We start from the raw sequence: 15,869 nt of genomic DNA on the forward strand, positions 1-15,869 counted from the left end.
CGTCACTCTGAGCTGTGCAAGGACAGAGAGCTCTGGAGAGGAAAACAGAGTTGGCTTCTGAATCGCCGGCTTGCTCCCGACGTGTGACAAATAAGAAGAGATTTTCGGCGGCTGGAGGGAGCGCGTCAAGGCTGAGCAGAGAGCTTTGCCACGGGTGCAGACTCGGGGCGTGTGTGGTCGGGCTGTGGTTCCAGCCACAGAGAGCGGGCCGTTGCCTGACGTCGGGGCCGAGCCGAGCTCTCTCCGCTGCCCCGGGGGCTGCCCCCCAGCTGGGCCTTCTTGTCTGGCCTGTGTCGGTCCAGGCCCTCCAAAACCCCGCAGGAGAAGGAGGCCCTGGGGCCGGGAGGCCAGCAGAGGCCATGGTTCCTCCGCAGGAGGACGGCCGGGAAGAGGGCGTCTGCGCCATCTGCCAGGAGCTCCTGAAGGAGGCTGTGAGCACCGAGTGTGGACACCGCTTCTGTCGAGGGTGCCTGGCTCGGCACGTGGCGAAGGCCTCGGCCTCCGGAGTCCTCTGCTGTCCCTTGTGCCGGAAGCCCTGTTCCGAGGGGGTGCTGGGGCCGGGCTACCTCTGCTCCAGCCACCAGAAGAAGGTGTGCTCTTTCTGTGAGGAGAGCAGACTTCTTGTGTGCAGGGAGTGCCTGGCGTCGCCTGAGCACCAGGGGCACAGTGAGCTGGCCGTTGAGGACGCGGTCAACCACTACAAGGTAAGGCCCGGCCACCACCTGCCCCAGAGCCCCCTCCTACCCTCTGCCCACACAGGCTCCAGAACTGACAGTGTCCCGGTTCTTCGGCTTCATCCTACTTTGGACCCTTGTCCTGGCTTTTCCACCATACACATGTCCATGCACTGGTAGGAGGCTGAGCGGTGCTGTCTCTGTGGTGATGCGTTCCCAGGAAGCGTGCTTTGCCCTCAGTTTGCTCATCTGTAGGATGGACTTGAGCCTGAGAATGCACAGATCTTTCAGGACTAGACTACATGCTTGATAGAACTAGAAATTTGGTGGGAGATGTAATCAGCTTTTGCATATGCTGATAATTATCCTGCATATATATATATATATATTTCATGATACTTTTGTAACTATGGTTTTTAAAATTTAAACTCCAGTGTAGTTAACATACGGTGTAATGTTAGTTTCAGGTGATTCATCACCTCCATACGTGACCCCATGCTCATCCCCATCACCTGTTTCCCCCACCCCCACTCACCTCCCCTCGGGTGACCATCAGGGTTTTCTCCAGAGTTCAGAGTCTGTTTTATGGTTTCCTCTCTCTCTCTTTCCTTTGCTCATTTGTTTTGTTTCTTAAATACCACACAGGAGTGAAATCATATGGTATTTGTCTGTCCTGAAAATATACTGAAGCCTGGAAATTAGTACATGATTCTCTCTTTTACCTCTTCCTTTGTCTCCCTCCATTCCTTCCTTCCTTCCTTCCTTCCTTCCTTCCTTCCTTCCTTCCTTCCTTCCTTCCTTCCTTCCTTCCTATAGTGGTTATTTTTATCCTATTTAATTTTTTATCATAAAAGTTACATGCTTTTGGTAATACATTCAGTCAACACTGTAAGGTATGAAGTCAAAATAAAAATCTTCCTGCTTCCCGAAGGTAACCATTGTTAGGTTTTTGTGTATCATCCTTCCAGAGAACTGTGCGTGTGAATGCACTCTTTAACACTCCCCCACCACAGATTCTCCATTTTTTTTGTAACTAATTTTTGTCGTCTATAAGTACATCTTGGACATTTTCTCATTTTCCTATCAGTGTGTATAGATAAATTTTTATGAAGTCTTTTTCAACCACCACACGGTATGCAATTCTATGAGTGCACCATGAACTGGCAGACATTGAGTTATTTCAACGTTATTGTTTTGTTTTGAGATCGCATAGAATGTTTTGGTGAACATCCTTCAACACGTGTTTTAGAGGACTCAGCATATCCAAGATAACATTTTGGTGACAGTGTGAGTTAACTTCCAAGTGAGGATGGTTTTTCCCGTCGCAGTTTATTGAATAATCCAGAGTTGCCCCACTGATTTGGATTCCAGCTTCATAATCTGCTGCAAATGCACACACAGTTGCATATTTTCCTGACTCCCTCTTCTGTTCTGTCCTTTGTCTATTCCTGCCTGTGTGCCCAACCATTGGAAATACGTACCTTTGCAATGTGTATTAATGTCAGGTAGGTCTTAGAACCCTCATGATACTCTAATATGTTAGATTTTTTTGTGGATATTCATTATGTTTATTTTGCCACTTGGCTTTATCATTATTGTTACGAACCTGCCCACCCTCCAACCCCAACCCAGTTAGTATTTGATTGGGTGGAAAACTGACATATTTTCACCAGGGTGTCTTTCTGTCCAGTAATGAAAGATGAATATTCAGAATCTTCCTTTAGATACTTGACTTTTTGAGAACGTGTTCTGATATAGGAGGAGAAGGGGGAGTCCAGGTTGGAGGGGAGGATGGGAAGTGGTGACATAATTTAGAAAGCCAGGGAGGCCAGTTTCCTTCAGTGCAGGGCACAGGGAGAGGTCTCCCACCACTCATGAGCCTGGCGCAATCACTCAGTGATTTATTCAGCTCTGTGTTCTGTGTAGGATGTTGTATGGTGTTGCAGGAAGCAGAGATGATTCAGAATCCTTGTCCTTGGGTTTGCCTTTAAATTATGACAGTAAGCCTGAAATAAATAACAATATTTGTTCACTTGTGAAAGACTTAAAGAAATTCCTGGAGTGTGTCAGAAATGACCATATATGCTGGGAATACGATGGACAAGACGGATGCCATCCCTGCTGTGAGGGTTCTGCAGCTGAGGGAGGGAGACAGACAAGAAATCAAGCAAACTCTGAGTTTTTTTATGAGCTAGGAGGAAAATAAACAAGGGTCTGACACGGGAGTAATGGTGGCCCACATCCATGGGGCCGGTGAGGGCCTCGTGGAGCAGGTGATGCCCAGCGGGGACCTAGAGAGGAAGAGTCTGCAGGACCAGGTCCTGAGAAAGGCCATCACTTAGATGTGAGGTCGAGGGTGACTTGGGAGGAGCCACCCACCAGGGGCAGGCCCGGAGAAACACCATGGGTGCAGCGTTCCAGATGCCGGAGATGGGGCACGTGGTGTGTCCGGGGGTGCTGAGCACAGGGCCAGGGGCTGCGGCAGGGGCTCGGGGAGGGGCAGGAGAGGGGTCGGCGCTGGGGGTTCATTCCGGGTGGTGGCGCGAGTGTTCAGTGCACTGGGGAAGGTGTCAGCAGACAGCAAGCAGGAGGTGTGGCTTGGGAAAGAGAACCCAGGGGTCCCTGATGCTGGGTGATGTTGAACAGTTTTTCATGTGTCTGTTGGCCATTTGTATGTCTTCTTTGGAGAAATGTCTGTTCATGTCTTCTGCCCATTTCTTGACTGGATTCTTTGTTTTTGGGTGTTGAGTTTGAGAAGTTCTTTATAGATCTTGGATATCAGCCCTTTGTCTGTAGTGTCATTTGCAAATATCTTCTCCCATCCTGTGGGTTGCCTCTTGGTTTTGTTGACTGTTTCCTTTGCTGTGCAGAAGATTTTTATCTTGATGAAGTCCCAAAAGTTCATTTTTGCTTTTGTTTCCCTTGCCTTGGAGACGTGTCTAGCAAGAAGTTGCCTGCAGCTAAGGTCACAGAGGTTGCTGCCTGTGTTCTCCTCTAGGATTTTTTTAAAAGATTTTATTTATTTATTTGAGATAGAGATTAGGAGAACGAGTGGGAGGAGGGGCAGAGGGAGAAGCAGACTCCCTGAAGCACAGGGAGCCCGATGTGGGACTTGATCCCAGGACCCTGGGATCGTGACCTGAGCCGAAGGCAGACGTTTAACCGACTGAGCCACCCAGGCGCCCTCTCCTCAGGATTTTGATGGATTCCTGCCTCACATTTAGGTCTTTTACCCAGTTTGAATTTATTTTTTGTATATGGTGTAAGAAAGTGGTCCAGTTTCATTCTTCTGCATGTGGCTGTCCAATTTTCCCAACACCATTTGTTGAAGAGACTGTCTTTGTTCCATTGAACATTCTTTCCTGCTTTGTCAAAGATGAGTTGACCCTAGAGTTGAGGGTCCATTTCTGGGCTCTCTGTTCTGTTCCATTGATCTATGTGTCTGTTTTTGTGCCAGTACCATGCTGTCTTGATGATGACAGCTTTGTAATAGAGCTTGAAGTCCGGAATTGTGATGCCGCCAGCTTTGCTTTTCTTTTTCAACATTCCTCTGGCTATGCGGGGTCTTTTCTGGTTCCATACAAATTTTAGGATTATTTGTTCCATTTCTTTGAAAAAAGTGGATGGTATTTTGATGGGGATTGCATTGAATGTGTAGATTGCTTTGGGTAGTATAGACATTTTAACAAGGTTTATTATGATATGGTGTCCTTCTTCATCTCTTATTACAGTCTTTGGTTTAAAATCTAGTTTGTCTGATATGAGGGTTGCTACTCCAGCTTTGTTTTGATGTCCCATTAGCATGGTAAATGGTTTTCCACCCCCTCACTTTCAATCTGGAGGTGTCTTTGGGTCAAAAGTGAGTCTCTTGTAGACAACAAATTGATGGGTCTTATTTTTTGTCAATCTCCTACCCTATATCTTTTGATTGGAGCATTTAGTCCATTTACGCTGAGTGACTATTGCAAGATATGAATTTAGTGCCATTGTATTGCCTGTAAGGTGACTGTTACTGTATATTGTCTCTGTTCCTTTCTGGTCTGTGTTACTTTTAGGCTCTTTCTTTGCTTAGAGGACCCCTTTCAATATTTCTTGTAGGGCTGGTTTGGTGTTTGCAAATTCTTTTAGGTTTTGTTTGTCCTGGAAGCTTTTTATCTCTCCTTCTATTTTCAATGACAGCTTAGCTGGATATAGTATTCTTGGCTGCATATTTTTCTCGTTTAGTGCTCTGAATATATCATGCCAGTCCTTTCTGGCCTGCAGCTCTCTGTGGTCAGGTCAGCTGCCAGCCTAATGTGTCTACCCTTGTTGGTTAAGGACCTCTTGTCCCAAGCTGCTTTTAGGATCTTCTCTTTATCTCTGAAATTCACAAGTTTCACTATACTATGTCATGGTGTTGACCTATTTTTGTTGATTTTGAGGGGAGTTCTCTGTACCTCTTGGACTTGAATGCCTGTTTCCTTCCCCAGATTAGGGAAGTTCTCAGCTATAATTTGTTCAAATAAACGTTCTTCCCCATTTTCCTGCTCTTCTTCTTCTAGGACTCCTATAATAGGGATATTATTTTGCTTTATGGAATCACTTAGTTCCCTAAGTCTACCTTTGTGATCTAATAGTTTTCTTTCCCTCTTCATTGCAGCTTCATTATTTCTCATCATTTTATCTTCTGTATCACTGATTCATTCTTCTGATTCGTTCATCCTCGTTTTTATGGCTTCCACTTGGGACTGCATATTGGTTGTAGCATTTTTAATTTCAGCCTGACTAGATTTTAGTTATTTTATCTCTGCAGTAAGGGATTCTCTAGTGTCTTCTATGCTTTTTCAAGCCCAGCTAGTATCCTTATAATCATTGTTTTAAATTCTAAGTTCAGACATTACTTATATCTGCATTGATTAAATCTCTGGCTGTCATTTCTTCCTGTTCTTTCTTTTGGAGTGAATTCCTCCATCTTGTCATTTTGGAGGAAATAAAAAAGAAAGAAAAAATAGAAAAAAGAAATAAGAATAAAAAAATAAAAATAAAAAAATTTTAAAAATAATTAAAAATAACATAAGATAAAATAATATACATATAGGAAGCTAGTACCTAGGTGTGTTTTGGTCTGCTTGTTATGAGAAGCTTGTTAGAAGAAAGATAGAAAGAAAGAAGAAAAGGAAAAGAAGAAAAAAATTAAAAACTAACATATATAGAGATATATAACTAATATATGTATAAAAACTATATATATATACATATAATACAATAAAAAGTTTAAAAATGCTCTTTCTGTATTATAACATTCATTTTCAGGCAGTTAGTATTATAGATTCAAATAAGAGTCTGCTGGGCTCATATTTCCTGTAAGCTACTTTCCTGACATTTTCTAGATGCACAATCATGTGGACATTGTCAGGCTTGGTCATCAACACCATTCCCCCTCATAAAATGTAATGGGTGATTTCATTCTTATTCATATTTTGGGACACTTTTGGCTTCATAGGGAGCATATTTTTGAAAGCTGGTAATTTGTTTTGGCTACTGTATTAGGAAAATGTAAATTTTGGTCTGTTAGCCACTTCTGTTAATGCATTTTGTGAATAAAGCTTTTGAGAAGGAATTTCAATGTTGCTAGATTCTCACATTTCATTACTACTCAGTGCCCTTTTCGGTTAGTTTTTCTTACTGTGAAATCACGTTTTATCTGATATCTGATAGGATCACAAACGTTTAAAAATATTCATTATGACAAAAGAGGTCTTGCACTATTCCCTGTATTTCAATCTGTCCTTTTTTTCCCTGTGGGATATTTTAGGAAAGCAAGAGTTTGTACAATTTTTATTTTTAATTCTAATGAGTGCATATTCGTATGACATTCACCCACTAAATATTATTTTAATGCAAACATGGAGGGATCCATTTATTTTTTTAATTTTTTATTTTTTTAAAGATTTATTTATTTGAGAGAGAGAGACACAGTGAGAGAGGAAACCCAAGCAGGGGGAGTGGAAGAGGGAGAAGCAGGCTTCCCACTGAGCAGGGAGCCCGATGCGGGGCTCGATCCCAGAACCCTGAGATCACGACCTGAGCCGAAGGCAGACGCTTAATGACTGAGCCACCCAGGCACCCCTGGAGGGATCCATTTAAAAAAAAAAAGTGGACTTTACCTTATTCATTTGAATATTGGCAATGATAGGTCTGTATTATCTTTGATTATTTCATGCATTTATCTTTATTACTACCTTTGCTTTCTTTTTTCACTTACACAATGTTTGCAGTTGACTTCAAACTTTTTATTAAAGTTTTAAACTATATAAGCAGAGAGGGAGAAAAACCATGAGAGACTCTTAATCATAAGAAACAAACTGAGGGTTGCTAGAGGGGAGGGGCGTGGGGGGATGGGGTAGCTGGGGGATAGACATTAAGGAGGGAACCTGATGTGATGAGCATTGGGTGTTATACACAACTGATGAATTATTGAACACTACATCTGAAACCAATGATATACTATATGTTGGCTAATTGAATTTAAATTAAAAAAATAAATTTTAAACTATACCAGGAGGTAAGACTGTGGCTTTTCACCTGCATCTTGAGACTCGGTCTCATTCTGACAGGCAGAAACAGGTAGCATTCCTGGCAGAGGGAAGTAGGTGATAAGGCTAGATGGGGTGTGGCTGCATGGGGTGTGTTCAGGAAGCCACACGTAATTCCTTTGGTTAGTGGGGAGCCTGTGGGGAGGTTGGGGGGAGCACTGGGAATGGAGAGTGAGGTCAGGTCCCTGAGAGCCATGGACACGGGATTAAGGAGTTTGGGCTTATCTTTGGTAATGAGAAGTCATTTTGAAGAGAGGAATAACATGGGTCAAAGATGAAATATGACTGAGGTGTCCAGAAGGAGGACAGCAGATGGTGAGTCCAATGACAGAGCAGGGGACTGCACAGAGGAGTGGCGAATGGGATGATGCTTGACGTTCCATATTGACTTTGAGCTGCTGGTAGGACAGTAGGAGAGACTTAACTCTCAGCTGGAAACATGGGATCGACTGTTAGGGGAAAATATCTGTGTTGGGAATTAGGATGAAATCTGAAGCCTCCAGAATGGAAAATTAAGGGTATAGTGTGGAGATGGAGAAGGGTTCAAGAAGCAACCCGAGGAAGGCTCCCTTCCCCGGGAAAAGTGCAGAAGCAGAGGGGCAGCAGTGGGAGGGACCAGGACAAGGAAGGATAGGTGAGGGTGGGGGAAATGGGGAGGGACATGGGGACAGTCACCTCAAAGAAGAGAGGCCCTCCGGATGGATTTCATTCCCAGAGATCTCTGGGGACCTTGGAGGGAGAGGTTTCCAAAGGGAAGCAAGCGCCTGGCTGAGCAGCGCACGGGCCCTGAGGAAGTGGGGCCCAGAGGTGGGCAGAGAAAGAACAGGCTGGGGGAACGTGAGGTGAGGGCTGTTTGTTTGCTTGCTGGAGCTTTTGCGTTCACCTGGACATCTCCCCTCCACCTCTGCCACCCACGGTGCCCATTTACCTCAACCCAACTCCTTCTGCCAAATGCTGCAAGTGACACCTGGTGACGTCCCCGTCCACTCTGCCTACTTGGCTTTCTGATTGCTTGGATGTCGCTGCTGACCTCTGGCCTTTGACCTCGATTCATCCACAGACTCTGAAGGCCAGGAAGAGCTTCCGAAGTCACCTCCTCCAACTCTAGGCTCTGCCTATACATCTCTCCTTTGCCAAAGCAATACATTTTGAGAGTTTACAAGAGGAAATGAGGCAAAAAATGATAAAAATAAAAAAAATGCTCCTAATAAATAGCCAGCAGCAACAACATCTCCTAAAAATATTTTTCTGACCTGCTGCAGGAAAGATCTAGTGAATGAAACCTACTCTTCAGTTAGCAGCACATCCTTATCTTCAGCCCACAAACGCCCTTCTTGTCTTACTTATTTTTCCACTTAATTACTGTTCCTCCCCCTCCCAGGGCAACCTTTGAAGTCTTTGTTGGATTTTTATTTGTAGACGGCTTGGTAAAACACATTGCTGCATCGTGTGCTATGTGCTGGATTAACACAATACTATTGTAGGCTCGTTCTGCTTCTTGTTTTTCCTCACTGCCACGTTGCCCTTGCACATTCCCAGGAGCGGACTGGACATGACCCCATCTCTCTGGTGGCACAGGGATGCTGTCGTGAGCCCTCCTCTTAGCACTGACGTGAGGGAGCCCCTGGGACACTTACCCAGAGACAGTACCACTGGATCATAGAGGTGGCTGAGTCCACGCACCTGTCACCAGCCTGCCTGCCAGTCCTCACATCACAGTCATCTCCTCTCGCCCAGGGGTTATCCAGGTGTCTGATTTGTATTAGTCTGACAGACATCCAGTAATGTTTTGTCGTTCTGTTAGTTTCCATTTCTCTGGTCACTGGTGAGCTTGGGCTTCAATTCACACACACAGCCCTTTGCATGCCCTCTTCTGGGAATTAACTATTCATGTTCTTTGCGAACCTTTCTCTTGGGTTCCTGTCTTCCTACTGATGTGCAGGCTTTCCTTTCCGTATTCCTCATCTGAGTCTCTTGTTGGTTTTGGACACTGTGCTGTGATCTCTCAACCTGGCCTTTCCCTGTGAATTTTGTCCTTGGTGTTGTCACTGAACCACAATAGTGACTGTTGATGGGGGTTCATCTCCAGACAGCTTCCCCTCCCCACAGGTCACGATTTACTCTTCGACATTATTTTCTGCTAACTTTATAGTTTTACCTTCACGCTTGGGTCTTTACTCCATCTAGAGTCTGTGTCACATATGGGTCCAGGGAGGGACCCAGCTTAGTTTTTCTCTATTGGGAGCCAGTTTTCACGGCGTGGTCTTCTCCAGACTCGGCCCCTTCTCTCGCTGGTGACGTTCTACTGTCTCTTTGTGACCTCCTTGGTAAACATGGGTCTGTCCCTGAGCCCTGGCTTCTCCCGCCTTCTGTGTGATCTTGTCCCCGGGACTGCACTGTTGTATCTCCACGGCTTTGTCAGTCCTGCCATCCCGCAGGGCACACAGACCTGTAGCTGGTCCGACAGGGGCTGCCCTTTGCTGACACCCCCACCTTCCCTTCCACTTTCATCATGAAATCCTATGTCAACAGTAGCACCAGCTTAGTTTAGTTTCCCTTATTGTTTTTTTTTTTTTTTAAAGATTTTATTTATTTATTTGAGAGAGAGAATGAGAGAGAACACATGAGAGGGGATAGGGTCAGAGGGCAAAGCAGACTCCCCGCCGAGCAGGGAGCCCGATGCGGGACTTGATCCAGGGACTCCAGGATCATGACCTGAGCCGAAGGCAGTCGCTTAACCAACTGAGCCACCCAGGCGCCCCTAGTTTCCCTTATTGTTTATCAAAACCTTGAAAGCAGATTTTTTTAGGAGCTGAAATCGTTCAATATGTCTGTAGCTTCAGGGACATAGGGACCCATCGAGACACTGATTTGGGATTGGGAGAGAGGCCTTGCCTCCTCGGGCTGTGGGTTTGCGGGTCCCGAGGCTCTTGTCCACGTAGCCAGGACGGGGCAGGAGGCGCCAGAAGCCTTCCGTCTCTGCGGAGTCAGTCCTGCTAGACTGGCTTCACGGGGCGCACAGTCGCAGGGATCCCCATACAGCTTCTAGGTGTTGGCAGAAAACACCCTGGAGTCAACGGAAAAAGTCCTGCTACTGTGTTATTTTTGTGTAGTTAAGGCTTTAAACAATTACCCATTGCTTTCCCCGACATCCTCTATTCAGTGAGCTCGGGTGCCCCTTACCCCAAGCACAGCGCTTCCAGCACGCTCTGGTTTTCGGCAGAACTTTCCTGTATGTACCTCATCCTGGGATCACGAGCTCCCGGGGCGTGCCATCAAGCACCCCCCGCACCCCCAGGCTGACAGACAGGTGTGTACATCTCTCTAGGAACGGCTCAGCCGCAGGAACAGGAGACTCCGAAGAGACCTGAGGGCGCTCTGCCTGCTCAGAGCGCAGGAGGAGGAGAAGCTGTGGGCAGTGCAGGTGGGATTCACGGGGTCCCGGGAGGGGCGCCTCCGAGGGTCCTGGTGGCCAGACGCCCTGTTCTGGCCGCGTCTGAGCAGCCTGATGGGTGTGTCGGGAGGGGGGCCTGGGGGCCAGAAGCCTGCGGGCTGGGTGACTCAGGTCACGTCTAGCCCTGTGATCTTCGTGTGGTTTAAACGTGCATTGAGGCCAGTCCCATCCGCCCGGCTCGCAGCGACCATCAAAGCCGACGAGCAGCTCACCACTGGAAATCGCACAAACCGTAGGCCTTTGTCTCTGATGGGTAAGCCTCCGGAAGGCTGTCTGCCCCTCTTGTTCCCGTAAATGTGGGGTCTCTCCCCCGTCTGGGACGGGCAGGCAGCTCCGGGCTGGCTGTGCTGTGGCCTCTGTGGACGGTCCGAGTGTGGGGTGTGGGAGAACGTTCTCGCGGGAATATCCAGAGGCTGAAGGGCCGGGAGGGGCGCACCGACGCCGAGTCTCTGGGAATCCGCTTTCCGTAGGCCCAGGTAGGCTGCGGGACCCACAGGCTGGGGGCTGAGCTGGAGAGCCAGTCGCAGAGCAGGAGGGAGCAGGATGCCCCCCTGGAGCAGTGGCCAGACCCGCTGGAGGACACGCCGGCCCCGGGTGCCAGAATCCCCGACGAGTCGCGGGCCATAGCGCAGCTCCGCAGCCTGGTCGCAGCTCTGGACAAGACTGCCAAGGGACTGGGTGTGGACACGCTGAAGGTGCAGACCGCGAGCCCTCCCCCCGAAGGCTGCGCTCCTCCTCAGTAGCCGGCGGCACCTGCTGGCTGGTGTGACAGGGACAGGCTTCCCTGTGCCGCGTGGGGCAGAGTGGGGTGCCGGGGAGGGGCGCCCCCTCTGGGTCTGCGTGGCTTCCGGTGACGGGTTGGGGGGCTGCAGGTGGCAGGAACCTGGGAACCCACTGTGACTGTCACTCTCTTGCCCTGTGTCCTAGGAGGCCAGCGACTTACTGGACAGGTAGGAGCCGTCCCGTCTCCCTCACAGCTACACCACAAACACACACCTGCACTCGGCCTTACCATGGTCTGGGGGATCCCCAGCCCGTCGCTCGTGTCCCGTCATGCAGCCCGGCCAGGGGACAATTCCACAGGGCATACTGAAGGATTTCTTTGTTCCTAGGAGCGCGCCACAGAAATTAGAGGCTATGTACCCCCAGCTGGAGAAAAGAACCCAGCCGTCCCCTCTGCCATCCTCAGCGGCTCCGACCTGCCCATTCCTGGGCCACCTTGCCTCAGACTCACCTTCACCTCCTGGCTCTCCCTCTCCCAGCCCATCCAGCCCCCCACGAGGTCGGCCCAGGATGTCCTCACCACCCGAACATGAGCCCCTGAGCTCATCCCCGCAGCTGGGACCCGATGCCTGAGCGTCTGACCCGGGCACGGGGGTCACGGCCTCCTTCCCGAGCCATGCTCCCACTCACGGCTGCCCCCGCACGTGCCAGGGCCCAGGGCCTCCGCCTGGCCTGAGAGCAGATGGTGGTACCCTCACAATGTCGTACTAGGACAGGAGCACCCCGACGCCTGGGGGGCCCGCACGCCTGCACCCGACCCCTGCTCTCGCTCTGTATTTCTGTGGCCCCCCTTCCCGTGAGCAGGACTGAGACTGGAATGGGATACAGAAAAGGGCAGGGAGTGTCCCTCCGTGGTCACGGCTGGTAGGACTCCTCGGACACTGAACCTGCTGGGCTGATGAAGGGCGAGGGCCGGCACGGGGACCAGCAGGCGGCCCCTCCGACCAGCAACACGGGCAGCAGGGCCCTCAGTCCTGCCTCTGCAAGAACGTGAGCCCTGCCAACCGTCTGAGCGAGCCTCCGGGAGGCCCCGGCCCGCTGCGCCCTGCTTGCAGCCTCGGGAGACCCCAGGCAGAGGACCTGCCAGGCCCGGGACACCCAGACACTGACAGGGGCCTCGGGCACGGGCATGGAGCCAAACCCCCGAATCCAGACGTGCCGTGTGCGTGCTTGCTCCTCGCTCCCTGCTGATTTGGGACGGCTGGTCAGCCTGGACAGGTCTTGTTCTCTCACATACACGGGGGGGTCGCTAGAGCCCACACCCTCCTCACCGGCTACTGGGAGGATTAGATGAGTAAATATACGGAACGTGTCAGAGGAGAGTTCCATAGCTGTGTTTCCTAGCTCTTCCTCTGAGGCCTGCTTCTGCCCCCTCCCCACCCCGGCCATAGCTTCCCACGACGCCTGGCTAATGGTGGAAAACCCCATTTCCTTCTTTACACGTCTGTTCTTACAACAAGCTTTTCTTTTTTGGAACTACTCGAGGGAGTCTCCGTTCTTGGTACTAGAAAGCGCCACCGAGGCATAGGGTGTGAAAACCTCAGGTGAGCCCACGGCGGTCAGGATGGGGCTGCAGCCCTCCCGTGGGGTCCTGGGGAGGGTGGCGGGGAGGAGGGGCTCAGACCCGAGCACTCCTGGGGAAGGCAGGGGCCTCGAGGGCAGATCTGGGACAAGCAGAGCAGCCGGGCCCGGTCACCGTGTGGAGGGATCCACCCTCCTCCTCCGCACAGACGCCCCCACTCCAGGTCAGGTCAGCAGAACTGAGGGTCGGACGCGCAGTCTGAGCGTCTTCACTCACTAGCAGTTGTATTTCTCAGCGAGGGAAACACACGTTGTCTTTCTGGATGCAGGCCCCTTGTGGGGGTGTGGCCACCGTCAGCGTGTTCACCGGGACCCCGCACACCTGTTTCTGAACGAGGCGTGCCCCGCAGTGGCTCAGGCCCCTTAGTCAGACGGGCTTCCAATCCTGGCTGCAGGATCTCGGCTGTGCAGACACCCACGCTTCACTGGAAGATACCAGCAGGAAGCACTTCCTGCAGTGACCAAGGTTAGGGGACATAAAGCACACCCGTCCTCCCACAGGTGGGGACCCTGGAGGCCAATCGTCATTTAACAGGCCCCGCTAACACCAATTAAAACACACAGAAAAGCGCAATCCACTTCTTGGTGGAACCCCAGGTTTGGGGCTTTGGATGTATTATCATCATACAGAGGCTCGCATGTGCCTATTGTTCGGAATATACAACATTTTCTGTGACTATGTTTTATAGACAATGAGAACATGCTCAGAGGAAGTGGTCAGCCCCTGTGCAGCCCCTGCCCTGGGCCCACGTCTCCTCCACCTGCTGACCCAAGGAGGAGAGGCAGACCCCCGCGCCCGGGGCCTCAGCCTGCACAGGCCTCCTGGGCCCCGGTGGGGAGGTGACCGAACATTTCAGTTTGTGTCCAAGCAGAGCAAACACAGATCCTATTAAAGAGGCTGTCAGTGAGCGGTACCTTTAAGCGAGTGAAAGACAACAACTAGGAGAAAAAAGGTGTGAAGACCATACTTCCACTGGGCAGAGGATCTCACATTCCACCCCGGGGCGGCTGACATCATTCTCCGAATTCCAGGCCTGTCCCTGCAGCCCTAGAGCTTCATCGGTGCTGCTGCAGGCCCCCCAGCACGCCCCGAGGGAACTCGGCAGCCCTGCCCTCTCTGCCCGGCAGTGGGGCTCTCTGAGCCTCATCCCTTCCCACCGTCTCGCTCTCGAGCTCAGACGGTGAGCTCACCGCAGCAGGGACGGGATTCTCGGCAGGGGAGAGCACGGGCCATGGGTTACTGTGTGCGCCCTGGCCTTCCGTCTCGCAGCCAGACGTGCCCCCAGGGGAGGGAGGCCGTGGGTGGTGTCAGGGTCTCATGCCCAGTGTCCAAGGGCTGCAGGGTCAGCCAGCCGGGTCTCTGCCAACCCTCCTCCCCTCACTCGGCTCTCGCGTGTCCTACGGCAGTCCTCCCCAGGAAGCCCTCCCTGCTGCTGGGCCCCCTGCCCTGAGCTCCCCCCACACAGGGCAGCCCTGCCCAGCACCTGCCGCCCCCGCTGCGATGTCCTCTTCCTGCCTCTGTCTGGTCCGTGAGTTCCTCCAGATACCAAACAGATTTTCCTTTCATTTTCATACCACCAGTGGTGACCATCCTGCCTGGTTCACAGGTAACACCCAAGAGATGTTTCTCGAAGGTACATGTATATGAACCCTCATTTTTCTGGAAGAAGAAGTAATGGAGAGGTGCCTTGCCCAAGATCACACAATGGTGGGCCACAGGCTGGTCTAGAGCCCGGTCTTCTGGCTCCAAACCTGGGTCTCCTGTGTCCGCTGGGGACCGCTGGGCCGCGTCCCCGGAGCCCCTAGCCCCCGGGTGTCAGGGAAACGGTCACCCACTTTGTCCTTGCAAGTCCTTGGTCTGCCACGCTTCTGCCCCAACCCCCAGGTGAGCCCGCAGGGTCAAGTTCGTGCAGCGCTCTCGTGAGCCCCCTCCCGACAGGAGGGTGACCGGCCCCTCAGGAACTCACGGAGAAGCTAGACCCTCGGCCCCAGAGCCCAAAGAAGGGAAAGACCTTCTGGGTGAAGGAGGCCGTGAAGGTGTAGATGGGCTCCTGGCTGACAGCGTTGACGAAGGTCACCCAGCCCACCTCATAGTCCAGGGACACACGCACCTGCCGCGGCTGCTCCCCCAGCGCCAGCCGCGTGGGGAAGGAGCCCAGCGCCGACACGAAGCCCCAGGCCAGCCTCACGGCCCACACGCCCTCCTCTGGCCGCAGCCGCAGCTCCCCCTTCCGCGCCACGTCCTCGCTCGCCACGCCCACCGTGCAGCTGCCGCCGTGGGCCAGGTCCACCTTCACCAGCCACGTGTGTCTCCCCCCTGTGAAGCCGCCGTGGGCCAGGACACAGGTGGCCCGGTCAAAACGCTGGGGGTTGTCCGGCGAGTTCTGCCACTTGTAGGAGAACTGGGCGCGCCGCTGGTCCTCAGACAAGAGGAGCTTGGGGTGGGAGGTCTGGGGGTCCAGAGAGATGTCAGCTGCGGGGGACAGAGACGTCAGCGGACATCTATCACCTGCAGGAGGACCTGAAAGCCCTGCCTCCACCCGCTGGCGTCCTTCTCCACGTCGCGTGTGTGCGCGCGCGAGTCCGGGCCGAGCGGCTGCGTGGGCGTCACCCGGGACAGTGCTAGAAATCCCCACGCCCCGACTTCACCCCAGACCACCCCGAGCAGAGTCTGGGCTCTGAGCGGGTGACTGGCGCGTGTTACCGCCTGCCCGCAGGACGCCTGGCTCCCGCACGCCCGCCCTCATCAGCTCAGCGCGGTCCTCGCAAAGCAGCTGGGTCCCCGCAAACGGGCGGCCTCGC

The 15,869-nt window shown here is 51.7% G+C and overlaps 2 protein-coding genes across 2 annotated transcripts in view; one reads left to right on the top strand and one right to left on the bottom strand.

Annotated features, from left to right (window-relative positions):
• The first annotated feature begins 341 nt into the window (after positions 1–341).
• Positions 342–12,059, top strand: TRIM40 (tripartite motif containing 40). Its single transcript, XM_034989070.1, has 5 exons — positions 342–704; positions 10,578–10,673; positions 11,174–11,398; positions 11,631–11,653; positions 11,816–12,059. The coding sequence occupies exons 1-5, from the start codon at positions 360–362 to the stop codon at positions 12,057–12,059; spliced, it is 933 nt and encodes a 310-aa protein (XP_034844961.1). The 5' UTR covers positions 342–359.
• A 2,963-nt stretch (positions 12,060–15,022) lies between these two features.
• Positions 15,023–15,869, bottom strand: part of LOC117999706 (tripartite motif-containing protein 10) — a 5,617-nt gene continuing 4,770 nt past the window's right edge. Inside the window, exon 7 of the mRNA XM_034989048.1 lies at positions 15,023–15,540. Coding sequence (XP_034844939.1) covers positions 15,023–15,540 — 518 coding nt within the window. The remainder of the gene's footprint in view (positions 15,541–15,869) is intronic.

Source organism: Mirounga leonina, unplaced genomic scaffold (genome assembly GCF_011800145.1).
Source record: "Mirounga leonina isolate KUSES-001 unplaced genomic scaffold, KU_Mleo_1.0 Mir_460, whole genome shotgun sequence".
Taxonomy (NCBI): Eukaryota; Metazoa; Chordata; class Mammalia; order Carnivora; family Phocidae; genus Mirounga; species Mirounga leonina.